Source organism: Cryptomeria japonica, chromosome 9 (genome assembly GCF_030272615.1).
Source record: "Cryptomeria japonica chromosome 9, Sugi_1.0, whole genome shotgun sequence".
Classification (NCBI taxonomy): domain Eukaryota; kingdom Viridiplantae; phylum Streptophyta; class Pinopsida; order Cupressales; family Cupressaceae; genus Cryptomeria; species Cryptomeria japonica.
This window is the reverse complement of record NC_081413.1, coordinates 724,553,606-724,575,223: the sequence shown is the minus strand read 5'-3', so window position 1 is coordinate 724,575,223 and position 21,618 is coordinate 724,553,606. Positions and strand designations below refer to the sequence as shown.

Sequence of the window (21,618 nt, the reverse complement as noted above, 5' to 3'; positions counted from 1 at the left end):
TTTGTAATCTGTTGCTCAATTAAATTTATAAGACACCAAAACTGTTATCAGTTTGATCGAGATATATATTTTCTTAATAGAATCGCGCCTTATATTTTTGTTGCTTTATTTCTTTGTGAATGATAACTTCATTACTTTTACCTTTTCATGCTTACTCATGAACATTAATATTATTTCTTTCTTTATATTATATGCTATTGATGGAATAATATTATACCTTTTACATATCTTCAGTTACTAGTATTATAATATGTGCTACAAATAGATTTCTTACTTCTTTTTTTGTTGGATATGTAGGCTATGATTGACTCTTGGAGTTCCCCATTTCTGGAAGCCTTCAAAACTAAGACAGATCTGCAGCTTTACGAGGTTAGTTATTTGAATTTTGAATAATGTGCATTATAAATTTATAAATTTTAGTTGTTTCCTTATGATCATTTTGTTAATCACAAGAGTGACTCACTTTTTTATATGTGATGTCATAATTTTGTTCTATTTTACTACGATGGTTTACTTTTAGGCATGCATGCTAGTAAACAGTTGAAGCACTTTCAATTTCTTCTACTTTGGGTTTGACCTTTGACTTAATTGATGATCCATAAAATATCAAGAAAAATGGCACCCTCAAACAACTAGAAGTTTCAACAAAATTTGGATCAGAACGAGTTTCTGTTATACAGTGACATAGCCGTCATTGTAGTTTTGTCCTTGCAAACTGGTGGTTAGCTTTTACCAACGATAGTTGGGTTGTGTTGGTGATAGTTTTGCAGTTATTGGCAGTTATGCTCTTCACCATCAGGTGGAGCTTCTTCTTTGGGTAAAAAGGTGGGTGGAAATGATCTAGCTGCTGATCTAGCCAAAGCCATGTTGTGACTGGTTGGGCCATTTGAGTTACTCTGTTCACATGTGAAATTTTTGTGTGGATCTGATGATATTTAAAGTGATGTTCATTCATTCTATCATTTGGAGGAGTAGCTGATTTATCTGCTCCTGCTTTTGGATAAAGGCATTGCGTTTGTCTCCCTGATATGCCAATTTATTTTTATCTCTGCCTTCTATTCCAATACTGATTTCTGTTTGTGCAGCTTCCAATCTTTCTCTCTCTTTCTAAAGCCCTCAAATCCTGTCTCAACTGCATGCATTCAATAATTTGGTCCACAGGCTGGCATGATTGATGCTCTGATGTCAATGAAGTGTCCCTGATTAACTATTGTTGCAATATGCCAAATTACAGTATGAACCCTATGGCAAATATGCTTTAGATATGAGAATTAAAGAGTTTGTAACAGAAACCACAAATTCAATTAGAACTCCATATGCCTTCCTAAACTGATTTTTTATTTCAATCCTGTTAGCCCTGTTTTTAAACTGGTCAGCTTTTAAAATTTTGCATCAAAAGCATCTTATTGACCACCTCTTAGTCAAATAGATCCCAAGTCATCTTCAAATGCTGATTCTCTTGCCAATTAGAAACAAAATCTCCATCCTTTCAATCAAAACCCTTAGAAGTAGTGATGCAGTTTGTCGAGAATCACGAAAATAATTAAGTCTTGAAATTCATGCTATATGATGCAAGTTCTTTTGTGGGGGTGTTCCTGGTAATATTTCGCCCAGTGTGGTAAGTTTGTAGGTCAAGGCGCCTTCTGGTTTGAGAGATTTTAAACTTCAATTTTCAGTAAGGAGATTTATGGAAACAATTAAATCTGTGGTTTCACAGCTCTGGAGACAAATCACTTGGCAAGGAGGCTCATGATGTTATTAAATGCAATGTGGCAAAATTTCATGACAAAATATTGACCCAGGTAGAAGTTATGCAGTAAATTCAGTTTGTCAGCTTGAAAGATTTATTGAGTCCTTACCAAAATTTGTCTGGTAAACAAATCTTATGAAATTAAAGAGGCATAAATATTAACGACTTCTAAAGTTGCAGAAATGTCATGCCCGTCTTAGACCCTAGTCACAGCCTACATAAACTTTAGTCGCAGCAGTCAAAAACCCTAGTCGCAGCACTCATAAACCTAGATTTATATAATCAAATATGGATGATTAAATAAATGCAAGGGGCTAATCTAGATGATAGGGAATTTAATTATGAGCAATTACATAAAGGAGGTTGACCTGAATTATAAAAAATCAAATTGCCAGCAATTTATTTAAGGGGCCGACCTGAATTAAAAGGAATTAAGATGCCAGCGATTTATTTAAGACAGTCGACTGAGTTTAATTATTGGTTGCTATTATTAAAACCATAGTTGAACTACTCACCCAGACCAAAAACTTGCCAAGGCCCGAAAAAAAACTCGGCAAAAAACTCGGTAACTTAAAGAATTGCTTAAATTTAATTAGAAATATATTTTTTTTGCAAAATTCAATGAGGAGATGCATCTAATGAGTCTATAAATGAGAACACAAAAGAAACAAGCTGAGTCTAGATATATTTAATTGATTTAAATGCAAAGTGGGTACAAAATTGTATCCTCATGAGGAATGCTGATGGCTGGAAGCAAAATAGTAAATAGTTTTTGTAAAACTAAAAGTAAATACATCAATACAATTACATCTTCCTCTTCCCAGCTCTAGTAAAATCTAGGGGAGAGGTAGAAATAGAGGGTCTAGTCCTAGAAGTCTGCTGTGGCTGTGCCTTCTCGCTCAGTATGACTAGCTCAGGCTATGGCTCAACCTCCATTGTAGATGTAGCTCCTCCTTTAGCTGCTCCTGGCATTGACAATGACTCCTCATCCTCATCCTCCTCAATGTCATCTAGTGTGAATCCAAATGCACCCTCCTCCATAGCTCGCCTCTCTAAATCATAGATGTCATCCTCAGTAAACAATGGAGGCTGCTCCTGCAATTTCCAATCATTGTAAGGATCTATATCATCCAAATCAATTGGACCAGCTAGTGCTTCCTCTACCTTCCTTATGCGCAACCGAAGATTATATTGCACAAAGACAAGGTCATTGAGGTGTTTTTGAGCTAACTTGCTCCTCTTCTTCGTGTGGATGGCTTCAAACAAGCTCCAATTGTGCTCACAACTGGATGAATTACAAGGTTGCCATAAGATTTTGAGGGCAATTTTTTTGAGATCTGGGGTATTTCCACCCCAACTTTGCCACCTAGCATCTGCAAAATATAATATTGAAAAGTTAGAAAGCAAAGTGAAAAGTGAAAACATATTTTATCAAATTATCAATTACTTTAGACCCCAAAATCCGAATGGCAAACATTATCTGGGGTTTGAGTGGTTCTTCCTCTCCTGACCAGCTTTGAAGAGAATAGCTTACCCCTTGCTTCCTCATAATTTTGGAGTTCGGCCACAACGAGGTCTTTCACCTCAATCTCAGGTATCATCCTCTGAATGCATGTAGTGAGGCCCTCCATGACCTCTCCATTAGGATCTGAGTAAGAATCCTCGAACTTAAAACAAGGGTTGAGGTAGTACCCTGCTGCATGAATGGGTTGGTGCAGCTGATTGTTCCACCTCTTATCAATAATTTTCAAGATGGGATCAAATTTGAGTCTATCCCCCTTGTAGTAATTTTTGTTAGACTCCTTGGCCCTATCCATGGCATCATAAACATACCCCATTGGGGTTTGATCCTCATCTACCAAGTGGAGAACTTTAACCAAGGGCTTTGACACCAATTGAAAAATACAAATTACAAAAAGATCAATTATTGAAGGTACAAACTAATAATGAGAGACTTGAATTAAGAATAATTAAATATTCAAGTTTTGAAGTTACCTTCACAATATTTGCAGCTCTTTGTGCAAATAGGTTGTCGAAGACTATGCATGCAACACCCTCTCCTTCAAGCTTCTTTGAATAAGGTGAGTTTAGCCATGCTTGACTCACAAACATTTGTTTCAAAGAAGTCAATGCACCAAAAATGCTTTGCAACATCAAGAAAGTTGATGCAAACCTTGTGACACCCGCTCTTACCAAATCTCTCCCTTGGGTGTGCTCTCTCATCAAGTGAAGAACCCAAGGGTGATTGTAAATATATTTTGTGATCCTCCTTGCATCTTCCACAACTGGAGTCACCCAATCAAGTTTTCTTATGTCCTCCAAAAGAAGGTCAAGGACGTGTTGCACAAGGTGACCAAAAAAGAGTGGGGTGCTTATTTTGGAGGATTCTACCTGTTGCCACATATGCTACTGCATTATCCGTGATTATTTGCACCACATTCTCAACTCCCACCTCCATGACAATTTGCTCCAACATTAGAGCCAAAGTTTCAGCATTTTTCACCTTGTTGGAGGCATCCACCGTTTTCAAGAACACCACATTGTTCTTGCAAGCAACCAAGAAATTAATTATGGTGCGGTTTTCGCCATCTGTCCACCCATTGGAAAGAATATTGTAGCCATATTTTCTCCATTTTTTTCTTTGGTCCTCCATCACTTCTTTTGCCCTATCAACTGCATTTGTGAGCAACCTACAAGTACAAAAATGAAATTAGGTCTTAGTACACAATTTTGATTTAATAAACAAGAAAAACATTTAAAAATGAAATCAAGTGGACTATTTACTAACCTCCCACCCAAGTGTTAGCCGCATTATTGTATACGGGAATACAAATAGTTAATTAAGTCGTAATTGGGTTTGTTAGTTGGCAACCGAGGGGTGGCAGTTGCGGTGCGACGGTTGGCGCTCGCACCCCCTCGGTATCTTTATATACTCCTTATTGTAACTTGTAAAGGACACGAATGATGAATGGAATAACACATCTGATACTTGTCTAATATCTATGGCATTGTTCTGCATTACGTACTTCATGCTTTAAGTATTCACCTGAGAGGGCAAACATTTGGTGTCGTTGCCTAGACGTACTCAGGAACGGAAGACACGGATGGCGCACAGACACAATGGGCCTACCAGTTGGTGAAATAAACCCAGAGGCGGACGACGCGCAAACGGAACTTTACAAAGGAGAAGACACGGCAACGAGAGAATTTTCAATTCTACTCTAGGTAGCCATCCAGACCTATGTCCGACGAGAGGCGGCGGAGGCGGAAATCCCACCAAGTGCCGTGTGGACAGCTCTGGAGGTTAGCCCGACAGTAAACCGGTTGATGAACCACATCCCCCGGTTGCTTGCACAGGCATCGCTGGCACAATAGGCTCACCTGGAGGAGATTGCCCAGGAAGAGCAACGCCGACAGATCCTTCGCAACTACGAAGAAAACAACCAACAGGAAACGGTGGCACCGGGCCAAGAGGGAATTGAACGTTGAACTTTTTATTTTTCAAATAAAAGTGTCATTGTCACGAGTTGTATTTAAGCAGATGAATTAATAAAGAAAGTTTTGATTTATGAATTGTGAGTTATGGAAATGTGCGACAATTAATGCCAAACCTATAGAATAAAAATAGAAATAAAAAAGCAGAAATGGACGAGTGGGAGGCCGGGCAGAGGGCCTTGATTCTAGAGCAGCAAGTAGAACGTAGACGGAGGCTGAGGCAACTTACCGAAGGACGACCTGCCGAAGGGGGGCCTGAGGGGAACCAAGGAGGTGTCACGGAGGGTGCAGAGGCCGACGGAAATTTCTATGCATCGCCAGATCATTGTAGGACGCGGAGCCATGAAGAGTTTCTGGAAGAAACAAGGTTACGGCGAAATCTAGTCGAGGAGACTCGGGATCAGTTCAGAAACTTATCCCTTACGCCACGGAGTGAAGATCACCAACGGGAACTAGGAGTGGGCGCGTGTGAGAGCGAAGGGGAGGGTAACCGTATGGGTGTAGGTGCCACACACGACAGGCAAAACACCGTACCTCCAGTCGCCCACGCAAGACACACCACCAACGCCACCGGAGGAAGCAGCACAGGTCCACAGACACAGACACAACCGCCCCCAGGGAGACGACCCGGGATGGCCAGTAAACAAAAATTACCAAAGTTCACAGGGGACGGCAAGGAAGACCCCTTACGGCACTGCCGTACATGTGAAACCATTTGGTCTGCCAACAGAGTGACAGACCAGAATGACTGGGTACAGCAGTTCCCAGCCACATTACGTGGAGTTGCCATAGATTGGTACTTCGATGTAGATAAGCAAAAAGTGGCCACGTGGGCCAACCTACAGAAGGAATTCACAGAAGAGTTTCGGTTGCTCCATGATGACAACAAAATTGTAACAGAGATATACAGTACCAAACAAGGTACCAAGGAGACAGTACGGGCATACAGCAAGAGACTGAAGGAATTGTTGGGTACAATGGAAAGCCAACCGGCTGAGGGCTTGAAAAAACGATGGTTCGTGGAAGGATTGAAATCCTCCCTACGGAAAAAAATGAAAATTGTACCCACGACGTCATATGAGGACGCCTATAATAGGGCGATGGACCTAGAGAGCGAATACAAAACATCAAGGAAGAAGAAAAGTAATAAATATTCATCTGACGATGATGAAGATTCTGATGGGGAAAGCAGTAGCGGTGGAGAATCGAGTAAAAAGGTGCACGCTCTCCAAAAGGACATGGAACGAATGCTGAAAGAATTCAAAGCCATGAAAGGGAGTACAAGTAAGACGTAAGAAAATGACGTGTGGTGTACCGACTGTAGGAGTGACGGACACACCAAGGGGTCCTGTCCCAAGAAGGCTTTCTGCGACATTTGTCAGATTGCGGGACATTTGACAAAGGAATGTCCCTACAATATGTAAACTAGGAACCAACAAGTCCTCTTCACGCAAGAGCAGCCGGCCGCTGGAACTTCGCAAACCGCCAACAATAATGCATCACCTGGCGGATATCGGAACAACTGGCGAGGGGGGAGGAACAATAATAATAATAGGAGCCGAATCCAATATGATGCAAAGGGACGGCCAATGATCTAGTGCCGAGCTTGCAATCAATGGGGCCACTTTGCTAGAGAATGCACCTCAGAAGAAACTCCACTAAAATTATGCAAATGGTGTGGGCCTGGAGACCACGATGATGGAACTTGCCCAAAGTTTGGAGTGAACCTGCTCAACATCGACAGGACGGAGGAATGGGTATTGGCAATCACACGGTCACAGGCAAAGAAGGCCACATACCTGGACCCTCGCACGGAGAAGCAGCGAGCGCTGGAGGCCAAGGTGGAAGTGGCGAAGGAAATGTTGGTACAAAGGAGCACCCAGGAAGCGGTAAGTACTTCTCGATCTGAGGCGGAGGAAAATATCCTGAAGCAAATGCTGCAGATTGAAGTGCCGGTGAAAATGAAGGACCTCCTGGAAACGATGCCGCAATTACGTACGACACTCCTACGTACGGTCCAAGTAACCCCGCACAATCAGGCAACCCGAAATACGGATGGTTCTGGCAGAACACCTACAGACCCATTGGTCCTGACACTATACAGTGGCCGGCACCCGGTGGTGGTAGAAATGGGAATACTGGGCACCATTTTGACTGACACTATCGTCGACGGCGGGTCCGGAGTGAATGTGCTTCCGGAAGAAACCTGGAAGCAGCTTGGCAAACCAACACTATGGCCGTCAACCTTCAACTTACTGGGAGCGGATCAACATGGTATCAAACCCCTTGGAACACTCATGGCGCAACAAGTGACCATCGGGACACAACCATTTGTCCTCGACTTCGTGGTGATTCCGCTAGCTAAGAAAGGATACGACGCCATTCTGGGCAGAGGGTGGTTGGTGGCAGCCAGAGTAAATCACAATTGGAAGCGTAACACGTTGTCAATGGAGAAAGCCGGGAGAAAATTTATTATCGACCTAAAAACACAACTTGTCAGTGAAGAACTCGTGTCAGAGTCAGAATCAGACGACGAAGGCGGAGTTGACGGAGGAAAGTACGGAAGGGAACCGAACGAGGAAGGCGTTCTCGGAATCCAAGGATGTTCTGAGGACAAGACCGATTCCCTTAATGGGCTTTTCCACTGGCAAATGGAGGACTACGAGTTGTTGTATGGGTGTAACATGTTGCAGGTAGACGAGGATCGGGACGAGAACGAATTTCCACCAGTGTACGGGGAATACACCGAAGGGGATGCCCCGGTCAACGAAGTACCAGCACACAGGTTTGACATGACAAAACCAATCCGGTACGAAGAATCCGTAAAACCTACAAACCTCGGCACAGAAGCAGAGCCAAGAAACATCCTGGTTGGCGACGACTGGAACCCAGTTTTGAAAGCCGCCGCGTTTAAAATATTCATGGAATACAAGGATGTATTCGCTTGGACGTATAAGGACCTCAAAGGGGTGCCGCCAGAACTGTGCGTACACCAAATTTCACTCGTACCTGGGGCCGTACCTGTACGGAAGAGGCCATACAGAATGAATAAACACTATGCGGCAAGAGTGAATGATGAAATTGAACGTATGCTCGAAGCCGGGATTATTTTTAAAGTGCAGACCAGCGAGTGGGTATCGCCCATAGTGATATCCCTTAAAAAGGAGGTAAACCAGATATGAATCTACGTGGATTTCAGATGCCTTAACGCGGTCACCATAAAAGACCCGTTTCCAATACCATTTACGGATAGCTTCTTGGAAGAAGTGGCCGGTCATGAAATTTATTCATTCATGGATGGATTTTCTGGGTATAACCAGATATCCATCGTCGAAGAAGAAAAATTAAAAACTACCTTCATAGTGGAGGATGGCGTGTACGCGTATAATCGAATGCCGTTCGGATTATGCAATGCACCAGCGACCTTTCAACGGATAATCCTTCACATATTTGAAAAGATGTCAGTAGGGAACTTTAGGGCATTCCTGGACGACTAGTCTATCTACAGTAACCAAGATACACATTTGGCCGCACTTGGCGAATGCATGGAGAGATGCAGGCGAGCTCGCCTAGCACTCAACCCCCAAAAATGCAGATTCATGGTACCTCAAGGGAAGCTGTTAGGACACATAGTGTGTAACGCTGGACTCAAGATTGACCCAGACAAGATTCGGGTGATAGTGGAAATGGAGGCACCCACAGATGTCATGGGAGTCAAATCCTTCCTAGGACACATAGGGTATTATAGGCGATTTATCAAAAATTTTGTTCGAGTATCCTGCCCTTTGGACAAGCTGACAAGGAAAGGTGAACGGTATATATGGGGGACGGCTCAGGAGGAGGCCTTCCAAGAATTGAAGTCACGGTTGGTGGGTGCGCCAATCCTAACATATCCTGACTGGGACAAAGAGTTCCACGTACACGTTGACGCATCCAACTTTGCCATAGGGGCCACACTGGCGCAAGTTGGCGACCACGGGCTAGATCACCCGGTCTACTTTGCAAGCAGACTCCTGTCGAAGGCAGAGAAAAATTATAGCACCACAGAAAGGGAAGCCCTCGGGATGGTGTACTCCGTCTAGAAATTTCGACATTACTTGCTCGCCACCCCGCTCACATTTTATGTGGACCACCAGGCTTTAATGTATCTGGTAAACAAGCCAATTATCCAAGGATGAATCAGCCGATGGTTGCTATTGTTGTAGGAATTTACATTCAACATTATAGTAAGACCTGGGAAGAGCCATGTGATAGCTGACCAGCTGTTGAGAATCCTGTCAGGAGAACAAGCCGAAGGAGTGAACGAAGATTTTCCAGATGCTCACTTATTTCGCATCGCAGTTCTCCCCGCCTGGTACACAAGCGTGGGGGAATATTTGTCAACATCACGGTTCCCGAGGGAGATGCCACTAGGAGAAAGAAGGAAACTGGCACTGAGGAGCAGGACATTCCAACTCATTAATGGCCTATTGTATAAAATGGGACCCGATCAGATCCTACGGCGATGCGTCCTAGAAGAGGAAATTTCGGGCGTCCTAAGGGAAGCACATGAAGGGCCCGCAGGTGGACACATGGGGCCCGACACCACGGCGAGGAAAGTTCTATTGGCAGGACTATGGTGGCCGACACTACATAATGACGCCAGGGAGTGGGTAACAAGCTGTGATACATGCCAACTGGCCGGACCACCATTAAAAAGGGATTTTATGCCCCTCAACCCATCGAATGCCTAGGAACTGTTTGAGAGATGGGGATTGGATTTCGTCGGACCATTAAAACCAAGTAGAGCTCGACGATGCAGATACATTGTAGTGGCAACAGAATACTTGACCAAGTGGGTGGAGGCACGGGCCTTACCCGACAATTCGGCAGTCAATACAGCAAAATTCATCTATGAACACATCATTACGCGGTATGGGATTCCAATCCAACTGATGAGTGACAGAGGAGGCCATTTTGTAAATCACATAATCCGACTGTTAACAATGGAGTTTAAAATCTTCCACTCCTTATCAAGCCCCTACTGTCCACGGGCGAACGGGCAGGCCGAGGCGACCAATAAAATAATAATGTCGGTGATATATAAGTCTTGCGGAGTGGAGAAGGATGACTGGGAGGAGCGCCTACCGTCAGTACTTTGGGCATCCCTTCCAGCTAATGTATGGACAAGAAGTCGTGGTGCCAGTTGAATTCATGGTGCCGAGTCTCCGGATCGCCATCGATAATCGACTTGGCGACATGGAAAGCCTAAGGGAGAGACTGTACGCTTTGAACAAATTGGACGAATGAAGGATGATGGCTCAATGGGCGACAGAGACAGCGCAGCAAAGACGGAAGGTTTGGCACGACAAGCATCTCCGGTGAATGAAGTTTACTCCTAGGCAGTTGGTATTGAAATTCAACGGAAGGAACGAAATCAAACCTGGGAAATTCAAAGTGCATTGGCTAGGACCATTCAAGGTACGCGAGGTCAATACCAACGGGGCAATTAAGTTGTGGACGCTGGATGGGGAAGAGATACCAGATGCCGTCAACGGGTCAAAATTAAAAATTTACCACAAACGGAGGGAGCCCGGACCATGACGGATGCTTAAAAGAATTAAGAAAAAAAAAAAAAAAGCGGGCCCATCGTACGGTGGGACCACCGACGGTGGAACCACTGTGCGGTGGGGCCACAGGCGGTGGATGCCACCGTGTGGTGGTCACCGCACACCGCCAACCGCACAATAAAACCCCGCGGCAATGGCAAACATTTAAAAAAAATAAAACTCCCGCCCGCACACTCACGCGCCGAACACTCTCGCAGCCGCACAACTCACGTGCCGCACACTCCCACAGCCGCACAACCCACACGCGCAGCCGACACAACCCTGCACGCACCAAGCCGCACAAGTCTGTGCCGCTACGACAGCCGAGTTTTAGTTTTGGAAAAAAAGGATTATAAAAGCAGGATTGAAGAAGCAACCTGGTACTCATGGACATAAATAGGAACAAGGCAGATTGGCGGAAATGGTTGCAGCCGTTAGAAGACAAGTTGCAGGGAGGGCAAAAAGGAACCAGTGCAGACACAGGCAAACGGATTTTACCATCTGGGGTGCGCATTGCAGGTAGTCTCGGTATGAGCACCAGTCAAAAAAGCAAGAAGCATCGTCCCAAACCCTTGGCGACAAAGGACAGAGATGAAATAACGACAGATAATATTATGTTCGAGGGTTTGAATGGAATCGACTGTCGGAACTGGTGGGCAAAGACACCTTAGGATGATTTAATAAAGAAAAGCCTTCACTAGGCATAGGTACACTGGGCCGTACAGATGCCAGTTTTTTCGATAAAGGACTTTGAGGTGGTTTTGCGTGCCATGATTGGCAGCTATGACAGACATCGCCACCAGTCGGTATTTGATTATCAACATTAGAGGATAACAGTGTCATTCACGGCAGGCGAGTTCACTAGGGTATTTGGCATACCAGGGATAAAAGGAAAGAAAATAGACACTTCATAGAAAATATCCCCAGAGAATCGTGCCACATTGCTCCAGTTGATGTTGCGCGATAACCTTACCCAAGGCGAGAAAGATAGCCTCAAGAGTGCAGGCAAGAGTCGGGGAGTGAAGAAACAATTTTTTGCCAAGGGAGTATGGCGATGCCTGTTGTCCGTGGTGAAGAGTCGCCTCACAGGTGCCACCCGCGCGTCGGACATAGCCATTGCACAGATAGTGCTGATGAATGGGTTGCACAATGGAGTGGTATACGATTGGGCGTCACTATTGGCGGATAGGATGGATGAGTTCATGACGCTGCAATACAAGAAGTTCTACATGCCGCATTACGCCATTGGATTATTCCTGGACGTAGTCCGCACGCAGATCACCCCGGGCTCACAGCCATTGGAGCCACAGGGCCGTGTTGCACTAGACCAGCCGCCCATATTCTATTGGTCACACTTAGACGTCTTGGCACATGGCACGGAGGCACGTTTGGGCACAAAACGAAAGAAGGCCGCCATGTCCAATACGGAGTTCGACACGGAAGAGTCCGAGGCTAAGGATGCAGAAAGTGGCAAGGAGGAATCCGCAGACACCTCCCAGGTAAGCGGAGGGAGTTTCCGACTGACAGGGAGAAGGGGCGACCAGTTGCCTGAAGAAGGGGTAGTGGAGTCTGCAGGTACAGTAGGGTCTACTGTAGCATCACAGGTGCAGGTCCACTTTACACCAGCCCGCTTACCAGAGACTTGTCAGTTGGCGGTGCCGCGGTCCTTCGGGACAGTGAGTGTAGTCACCACGGTACCAGTTCCTAGTTTCGGGTAGCCTCGGGCGACAATAGCCATGACACCACCACGGGTGGAGACCTTGGAGAGTGCAGAGGCTTCCATGGTGCACGGAGTGCCGGATGTGACAGGACAGAATGTGCTAGGGTTACCCGGATATATGCAGGAGGCAATGACGGCAGCAGGCACTCTTCATGATGACCTCACTAGCTGGTTGAGCCGCTACCAGATGGCACCCATGGCACCGGGAGAGGCCACTCTATCCCCAGGGCGGACCACGTATTCCTTGGATGTCATTGATCTCGAGGAAGGGAGTTCCCCGAGCAGCAGGGCAGTTCAGAGGGTTGCTTCACCCCTTGCGGTGGTAGTAACCAGGCCGTACAGAGCAGAGGAGGTGCTAGTGGGAAGTCAGCAGGGTGGAGAGTTGGAGCAATTTATTACTGAGATGACTCTGGGAGCACAGCGGCTTGTGTCATCTGCCACACTCCAGGCCGATGCGACCATGGTTGAGCGGATGGAAGGGTTGTTGACCTTTGCTCGCACGGGATGCCGAGCTGAGTTTGAGAGGTGTTTTGAGTGTGCTGGGTGGCCGGACACGGAGAGCCTGGCGATGCTGGAGGCTTGGCGCCTCACTGAGGGGGTTGGCGAGACCCAGATGCAGTCATTGGTGAGAGAGGTAGAGCAGGCCTTCCGTGAAGGTTATCTGAAGCTTCGGAGGTCACAACAGATGACAACTATAGTTGAGGCTTTGAGGGTGGCAGCAGTAACAGCTCGAGAGGAGCTGGCTACCAAGTTTCGCGAGCTCAAGGCTACCATGGCACAGAACCAGGCAGCGGTGGACATTTTAGTAGCAGAGAAGTCTGCCTTGCTGATACAGTTGGAAGAGGAGAGGGCCTCGAGGGAGTTGTTGGAGACTCGGTTGGTCAGTGCCCTGGAAAATGTGGACAAGAAGGATAAGGAGGTGCTGGAGGCAGCCTATATGGTAAAGACTGCTATGGAGCGGCAGATGGTTGCGGAACGGGATCTCAAGAGGAGGACGAAGCAGGTGTATGAGCTCCGTGGGCGCTTGGCGTCCACTGCTACAGCACCACCGGCGCCTTCTTCATCAGGGATGCCTTCTGCACTTCCTTAGTTTTTTTTTCTTCTTCTGGATTTTTGCGAGCTCCATGTATTCTCCATTTTGTTGTAAGTCGCCTGGAGACGACTTTTCTTTTTGGGGGGGATGATGTTAGCCGCATTATTGTATACGGGAATACGAATAGTTAATTAAGTCGTAATTGGGTTTGTTAGTTGGCAATCGAGGGGTGGCAGTTGCGGTGCGACGATTGGCGCTCGCACCCCCTCGGTATCTTTATATACTCCTTATTGTAACTTGTAAAGGACACGAATGATGAATGGAATAACACATCTGATACTTGTCTAATATCTATGGCATTGTTCTGCATTACGTACTTCATGCTTTAAGTATTCACCCGAGAGGGCAAACACCAAGTCCTTGTGAGAAGGGGGGCTTATATCCTTTTCCTGAAATTGTCGGTGCGGTAACCAAATTAAGCCAATAAGGATTGTTTGCCACATTAAATGGGATGTTGATGAAGTACCAAAAATCGACACATGCAATGTCTGTTTTCTCATGCACCTCCCTGTTCCATCCAATTGCCTCTAATGATGGCTATGCTCCAGATGTGTTCCTGGGCACAAAATAATTACCTATAGACTATGCCACTGATGCTGATGTAGTAGGTGTTCTACTAGAAGAAGCAAAAGTGGTGGTCGAGGTGGTGCTGGGTTTGCAGATATGTGGGCCACGACGAGAGCCCACTATGCCCTAAAGTGCTTCTTCTTCTTCAAGGTTAATTGAAACATCTTGAGATTCAGCTATGGCTAGTTTTGCCCTCTCCCTTTGCAACTTTTTCTCTTCCCCATCTGCAAGTATGGCATTAACGTCTCTTTTTATTTCTTATGTGGCCTCGAGACATACCTAGCATCATGCTTCTCGATGCTTGCAAGGTGGTATTTGAGGCGGTTTATGTCTCCATGAAACATTTTTTCACATTTAATGCATAGCATTGACCTAGGTTCCGATCCTTCAAAGACATACTTCCAAGCCCTATCTCTAGCACCTTTAGGATGGGTGTCTACATATCCAGATGGGCATGCATCTACTGACGAGGTAGACCCTGAAGCTAAACCACCTATATTTGCCATCATAAATTAATGGTTAATTGTTAACCTACACATACAAAGTGAAAAGACAAAGTTAATATTTTACTTAAAAAATTTAGCAAAATATCTAAATTAGTTTAAATAATTTTAGACATCATTGAAAGTTAAAAAAATAAAAAAACTTTAGGGTTTGATTTATTTTGAAAAACTAGAGATTCTTGAAAAAACAATGAAAAAATCAACAAAAATTGTCAAAAATGGTGTTAAATCTTGTTCATATGACTCTAAATCATTTTTGACTACTTAGGAATGATTTTCTATTCATCTAGATGCAAGAAAAAAAAAAAAATGTTTTAAAAAAACATAGGAAAAAAATCAGAAAACCTACTCGGGAATCTGATTTTGCTTTGAAGACTACCTCAAATCTACTTCAAATCTGCTTATAATTGACAAGAATCGATGGAAATCAGATTGGAAATGCTTGGGAGGGCGTTTTTCCCCTTAGCAACAAATTATAAAACACAAAATGATGAAATGAACACTTATTTTGACATTTTCAGCATATAGTGCAGCACGGGTGAGTTTTTAATACAGACTTGCTGAGTTTTTAACAACAGCTTGGCGAGTTTTTGTCAAAAACTCTGCGAGTAATCTTGGCGAGTCAATGGTGTGAATACTCGCCAGCAGAAAAAAAACTCCCCGATTTTTTTGCGAGTAGTCCAACTATGATTAAAACAAACGGGCATGCATCCAAGAGGTGCAACTCTTTTTAGGCAATGGGTCTTATGAAGAGGTGTGCCCCCCACCATTGAGGATATAAAAAGGATAAAAAGGGAATCAAAGAAAATAAGCAGTGAATAATCAGAAAATAAGGGAAAGAAGAGCAGAACCTCATCCAATACTATCAGCCTGAAATTAGTAGTCTATGTGTGGAAATATGATATGAATCTATGAATGCAATGCTGACATCTTGCTGAAATATGCAGGGGGAAGAATTGGAAGTCTGAGTTGAATCCAGAAAAAGGTAGAAATAGCAGATTGAATAAGAGAACACACACGCGCGCGCGCGCACGCACATGCGCGCACACACACGCATGCACACGCACTCCACCCGCACACATCCCTGCTCGCCGTACACCCACACCCACATAGACACAAACTTACTAACACACACATATAGACACAGATAGACACACATACACACACACACACACAACAAGATCAGACCTTGAGAAATATAAATAGCACTCAATAAAGATAGCTGTAGAATTTACAGATAACTGGTACACAACACGAATAAGTACATTGTTTGAATCATCCCTTATGTATCATAGATATGATCAGTAATGGGAATTTGGAAGTGCTACTTGTAGACACATAAATTATTTCAATCTAATATCCTCATGCTTTATTATAATCATTATAGTGATTAAATGGATAACTATTATCTTCCTTTATTTAATTCATTTAATCAATTCTTTGTTTTATCTCTTTATCTGTACCATTTCATGAATTTATGCTTATTCATCCTCAAATCCCACTCCCTAAATCATCCTATTTATTTCTTTTCTTTCCCATCCATCATATCCATTTACAAATGTGGGATAATGTTTAGCCATAACTACCTTCTTTTATCCCACATTGCCCCCACTGTGGATTTCCTTCATGAGGATGCTTATAAAACCATTTGCCACCCCCACATTTGAATCTCTCACATCTTGAAATGTTATTGTCATAATGCTATTTTGCGTATTTGAGAAATCATAATCATATTTCCATCATTTTCTTCCATTCTTTCATAGCCTCTTGTGCATCATGTTAAAAATTTGAGAGCAAAGTCAATTAGTGTGCAAGATCATGAAGGATAGGAAAGCAATGGAGTCAAGCGTCCGTTGAATGTGTGGTCAAAGATGTTTGTTTGTTTGGTGTTTCACATTTCATAGGGAAGAACTATATTGTTTGATATTGGATCTTGATTCTTGAGTCTTTGGCTTCTTGTAAGGGTTTTGAGACCAAGAAACAAATTCATATCCCTCATCTACACTACTCAAACTCTTATATTATTGATTTAATCTTTATTTCTATCCCACAAGCAATCATACATGGAATAGAAGGAAATATGTTAGGGAGAGGAAGCATATCAGTTCCCTTGAATTAAGTAGGCCACCCCAAGTGGATGAAATTGTCTTAGTTGGATGTTCTTGCCATTTGTGGGCCAAGGGGTGAGCTGTGTTAGTTGGATGCTTTGCGCTCTTGGGTTTAATTGGGCTGAACAATCTTTGGGCGCCCTTTCATGGTTTTCCTCTCTAAACTCTACTATGGTTGGTTATGGGGAATAAGCTAGGGTTTAGGTTCTAGTAGCAAACTTATTTATTATTTCATATAATGTTAATTGTTCGTTAACTCTAAAGCGCAATAACTTTTAAACGAGTTAACTTTAGAATGCTATTGGAAAAATGAATTATATTGTTGGAATTGTTAAGTTTGGCAAAAACAAGTCTATCCTAATGTGGGGACATTACAAGAAATCTATAGTTTGTGCCCTTGTGACCTCAAGTTTGTAGTTGGAGGGTTTAGCGGGTTGGTTGATTTTGTTCTTGGCCAATGTGTGTCTAAAAGGATATGCAATGCTTAACTACATCAAATTATTGACCATCCAACTTAGAATGCCTGCCAAGTTGATTCAATTGTAACTTATAATGTCAATAAGCCTTGGGCTAGAGATGACCCAAGTGTGAACCTTTTAGGCATATTTGAGTAGTGATAGGCAATCATTGAACCATGCCAATGATCAATGTTTGGGCTACTGTTAGGGATTAGTTATCATTCACTTGGTTCACGGAGGTGGTGGTTGCCAAGGGCTACCCTTGTTATGATATGAGAATGGTTGCATGAGTAGTTACTCTACCGTGCAGGTAACAGTAATTGGAGCTAATCGTTGTATTGGGAGGGTTCATTGGCGGCTACCTTTTGCATTGGGGTAATTGATGCAAAGCCTTGGGTTGTGAAAAAGATAGTTGACAATATCACTAAGGTCACAAGGTGATATATGTTGGAAGAAACTTTTTGCGAGGTGGACAAACTTGTCATCAGTGGCCTATGGGTGATTGAAGTCGAAATACACCAAGCCAGGCAAGTTCACTACTTGGGAATTCTCTTTTGAGCCTATATGACCCTTGGGATTGAGGTTGGACCCTCGATGTAGTATGGAAGATACTGAATTCTCTTTCGAATTGACCAATGCTTGCCACCATCCCAATTGGTGTAGAAGACTAGGAAAAGGATGGGACCCACGGATAGTGCTTAGTACATTGACATTCCTTTTCTATCTAGGATGCACTAAAAAGGGTTGGAGGGAGTCACATGTGTGTAGATAGTCATTCATTAGGGGTACTTGACCTTGCTATGTTGATGATGGAACCTTGGTGTAGTATGGGGTACACTGAACCTCTTCACAATTGAGCCTTGATTCAAACCAATCACCACTTGAGTCTATGACCTCGGCCCTTTACAAGATTGTTTTCAGGATAGTTTGCTGCATCCACTTGGTTGGGTTGTTGCACCTTAGATGACACTAAAAGGGAACACAAACAACCAAGATGCTAAACATGGCCATTCCATCTCATAATCATCTCTAGGTACCTAAAGTTAGGATCTTTCATTCTTTTTATTTGAATTCGTGGTATTGTAATTGTGTAAATTTAACCTTTATGTCGCTTTATGATATTGCTATCAAGTTTCAACTGTGTAGTTTGAGTCAAACTCAATCTCTCATGAGAATGAATGGTCCACTTAGCACTCATTGCATCTAGGTGATGCACATAGAGGTGAAGCATTGGGCCTTCTCGGGAGGTCACCCATCCTAGTACTACTCCAACATTGTGTGCATTACCTTTGTGTGACCTCCCAGGAAGGCCCAATGCTTCACCTCGGTGTGCATCTCCTATATGCAATGAGTGGTAAGTGGACCATTCATTCTCATGAGAGATGGGTTCTTGTGAACCACTACCCATGAAACATGGGTCATTGAGTTTGACTCAAAAACTACACAGTTGATTCTTGATAGCAAAATCATAATCTGATTTGATGTGGAAAATCTCACCTACTTATCTTTATGTCGCTGTTTGAATATGGTTAATGTATTTAAATACATGTTGATTTGATATTACTATCAAAAAAATAATTTTTTTTGCTCTCATGGCTGGGTTTCTACATATTGCTTCCATTGGTATTGTTGAAGTAAATGCCTGGATGGTACCGTTTCTTCTTTTTAGCCAAAGCTTAAAAGTCTTTTTGTCCAAAAGACTTTCAGTTGGGCCATTTACAATTCTGTTGTCTACTCTTCTTTTATGTTGGGTCAGTGAGAGATATTTACAAAATTCTTAATGAAATGATGATAATATCCAGAAGTGGCCTCAATATTGTTGAACTCCAACCACAATTCCTACATAACTCGTGCTAACATTTGCCCTCATCTTGTTTGGATCTGTCTCCAACCTCATAGACTTTTATATTGAAGCGATTTTTCATAGGGTACCATTAATGAATTAGTTGCTGAATGGTAACTTGGCTGGCCAACAAGGAAGCATACATTACCATTAGGCTCACTTTTGTAGTTAATTGACTGGTCATCAAGAATAAGTTGAAATTTCCTGTAGCTTTCTAATTAAAAGTGCAAAGCTTAATGTATTAGAAGCTGTGAGAGTTGAACACAAACCATAAGGGATGCTCTCGTATGCATTTATCTTCTTTTCCTTCACAATTTCTTTTCCTGATTTGCCTTCATCGTCGGTATCGACTTTATTGGACCCTGAGAATTTATACAGAAATGCATTTCATTGTTGTCTGCCTCCTCTTTTGTGTGGTTTGAGAGTATTAAGGACATGGCACTACATAAAAGTTTGAATTTGAGGAACATCATCTTGTGATCTAATGACAATATGTGAATCCTAGGACATTGTTTCTGCATTGAAGATTATGTTTGCATTTTACATCTTTTTTGATTTCCTGCTATATACATTGAGTACATTTTGGATTTATGAGATGGAGAATTCATCTCTATTGGATTTATGGGATGCAGAATTCGTCTCATTGGAACAACTTTCATTATCAAGTTGATCCGATGCACATACACTTGTGCAGAAAGACCTTTTAGATCATGGTTGCTCCATGCAAAAGCATTGTGAATTCATGAGTATTTCCATGGTAGCCTTTGCTCTGAAGTTTTGCATTGTGAGTAACAAGCATCCTCAAGTTTTTCCTTGTTATCATTCCTGAACCTTTTTATCAGTCACTATATTTTGTCATATGTAGCTTCTCTATTGTCGAATGAGGCATGGACTTTGGTTTTTCGGTTAGTACAGTACTTAATTTATTCTGGATCATATATCAGTGGGGTCAAATCTCTATCTCAACGAGAATAATTTTTCATGTGCACCTTTTCATTATTTTAACTGCCCACATGCCTCATCATAACTGCCAGACAATCTCCGATGTTTTCTTTTTGTCTTTGCTTTTGGGTTAACAGATGAAATTTGTGAATTCTTCCCTAAAAGCTTTGAAAATGACTGTAAATAATAATGCTGTTGACTTGATCCATCTTCATTTTTTCTTCACAAATTTTTCTTATGTACATGATTTTATCATGATCTGATTTTTTCTTCTCCTAACTTTAAAGGGAGTAATTGTAGTCTTTGCCTTGGTATGCGTATTTGTCCATTGTCAGATGTTTATATAGTCTTTTCTTACTTAATTATTCAAATACTAACATATAAATCAAGAACAGTATTTGTATTGGTATGGGTATTTGCCCATTGTCAGATGTTCATATAGTCTTTCCTCAACGATTCAAATCTATCTTGTAAATCAAGATTACAAATCTGCTACTGTAAACTGTGGTTGCAGGTATCTTTTATAGATTCATGGCTGTTATCTCTTAGGCCTATTAAGAGTTTGCTTCTCCGCACATTACGGAAATCTGAAATTGTTGAGGGTTCTCAAGGTTTTCAAAGACAAATTGTCTATTCATTTGGAGATAATTATGACTTTCGGAAAGAACTCAAGATATTGAACCTCCTAACAGGGTATTATATTTACTGCTCTCTAATGGCAAGCTTTTACCTTTTGAGGAGACATGGCAATTTCTCATGCGCTGCACTATTTGATGTGAAATTGCCAAATATCATAATTGTACATAAATTGTACCGCTTAAATGATTATCTGTTATATTATTTATGTTGTACAGGTATATCTTTTTGCTTGACAACAAAGGCAGGATACGTTGGCAAGGTTTTGGGACAGCATCAGATGAAGAGGTATCATCAATGATTACATGTACATCCTTGTTGCTGAAAGAGCAGTGCAAATAGTTGCTGGAATTTTGATTAATTCAGTTCATGCTTCTTATAGGCATAATCATTATTTGACAAATGCAGATGCAGTTTCTATGATCTGTTGAATATCTATAAGTGATTGTTTTCTAGAAACGCTAATTTCCTACCCAAATAAAATTAACAAGCACATTCATTGGTTGCAGTAATGGTTTTTTATATTACAGATTGCTTGAATGCATTGATACAGTGGATTTATTCATTATTGTATTCCCTGAGTGCTTAAGTAGGTATTTTTTCTTAATAATGAGATATTTCATGTTTGATACTGAAAACCATTGCTTTAAACTCACTATGGTGTTGATTTCCTCAATAAATTATTCAATAGAAAGATGCCAGACAATATTGAAACTTGGAAAGTAATACAAATGCAAAAGCATATGGATTTCAAAGAATCGATGTTGTTCAATTAATCAAGGAGACAAAGCTCCTTTAAATAGAGTTACAAAGATGATGTTTCTAAAAGAAACAATCATTAACTAGAGGCGAAATTAGAAACAACTTAAATGACCATTAATAACACAAAGAGAATGATATTATTCTAATACCCTC

General features: G+C 42.4%; 1 protein-coding gene across 1 annotated transcript in view; it reads left to right on the top strand.

Annotated features, from left to right (window-relative positions):
• The window catches only part of LOC131067424 (uncharacterized), a 138,974-nt gene extending 117,633 nt beyond the window's left edge, over window positions 1-21,341 (top strand). The window contains exons 5-7 of the mRNA XM_058002423.2: window positions 298-369; window positions 20,582-20,760; window positions 20,922-21,341. Of these exons, the coding sequence (XP_057858406.1) occupies window positions 298-369; window positions 20,582-20,760; window positions 20,922-21,045 (375 nt within the window). The 3' untranslated portion in view covers window positions 21,046-21,341. The remainder of the gene's footprint in view (window positions 1-297; window positions 370-20,581; window positions 20,761-20,921) is intronic.
• The last annotated feature ends 277 nt before the right edge of the window (window positions 21,342-21,618 follow it).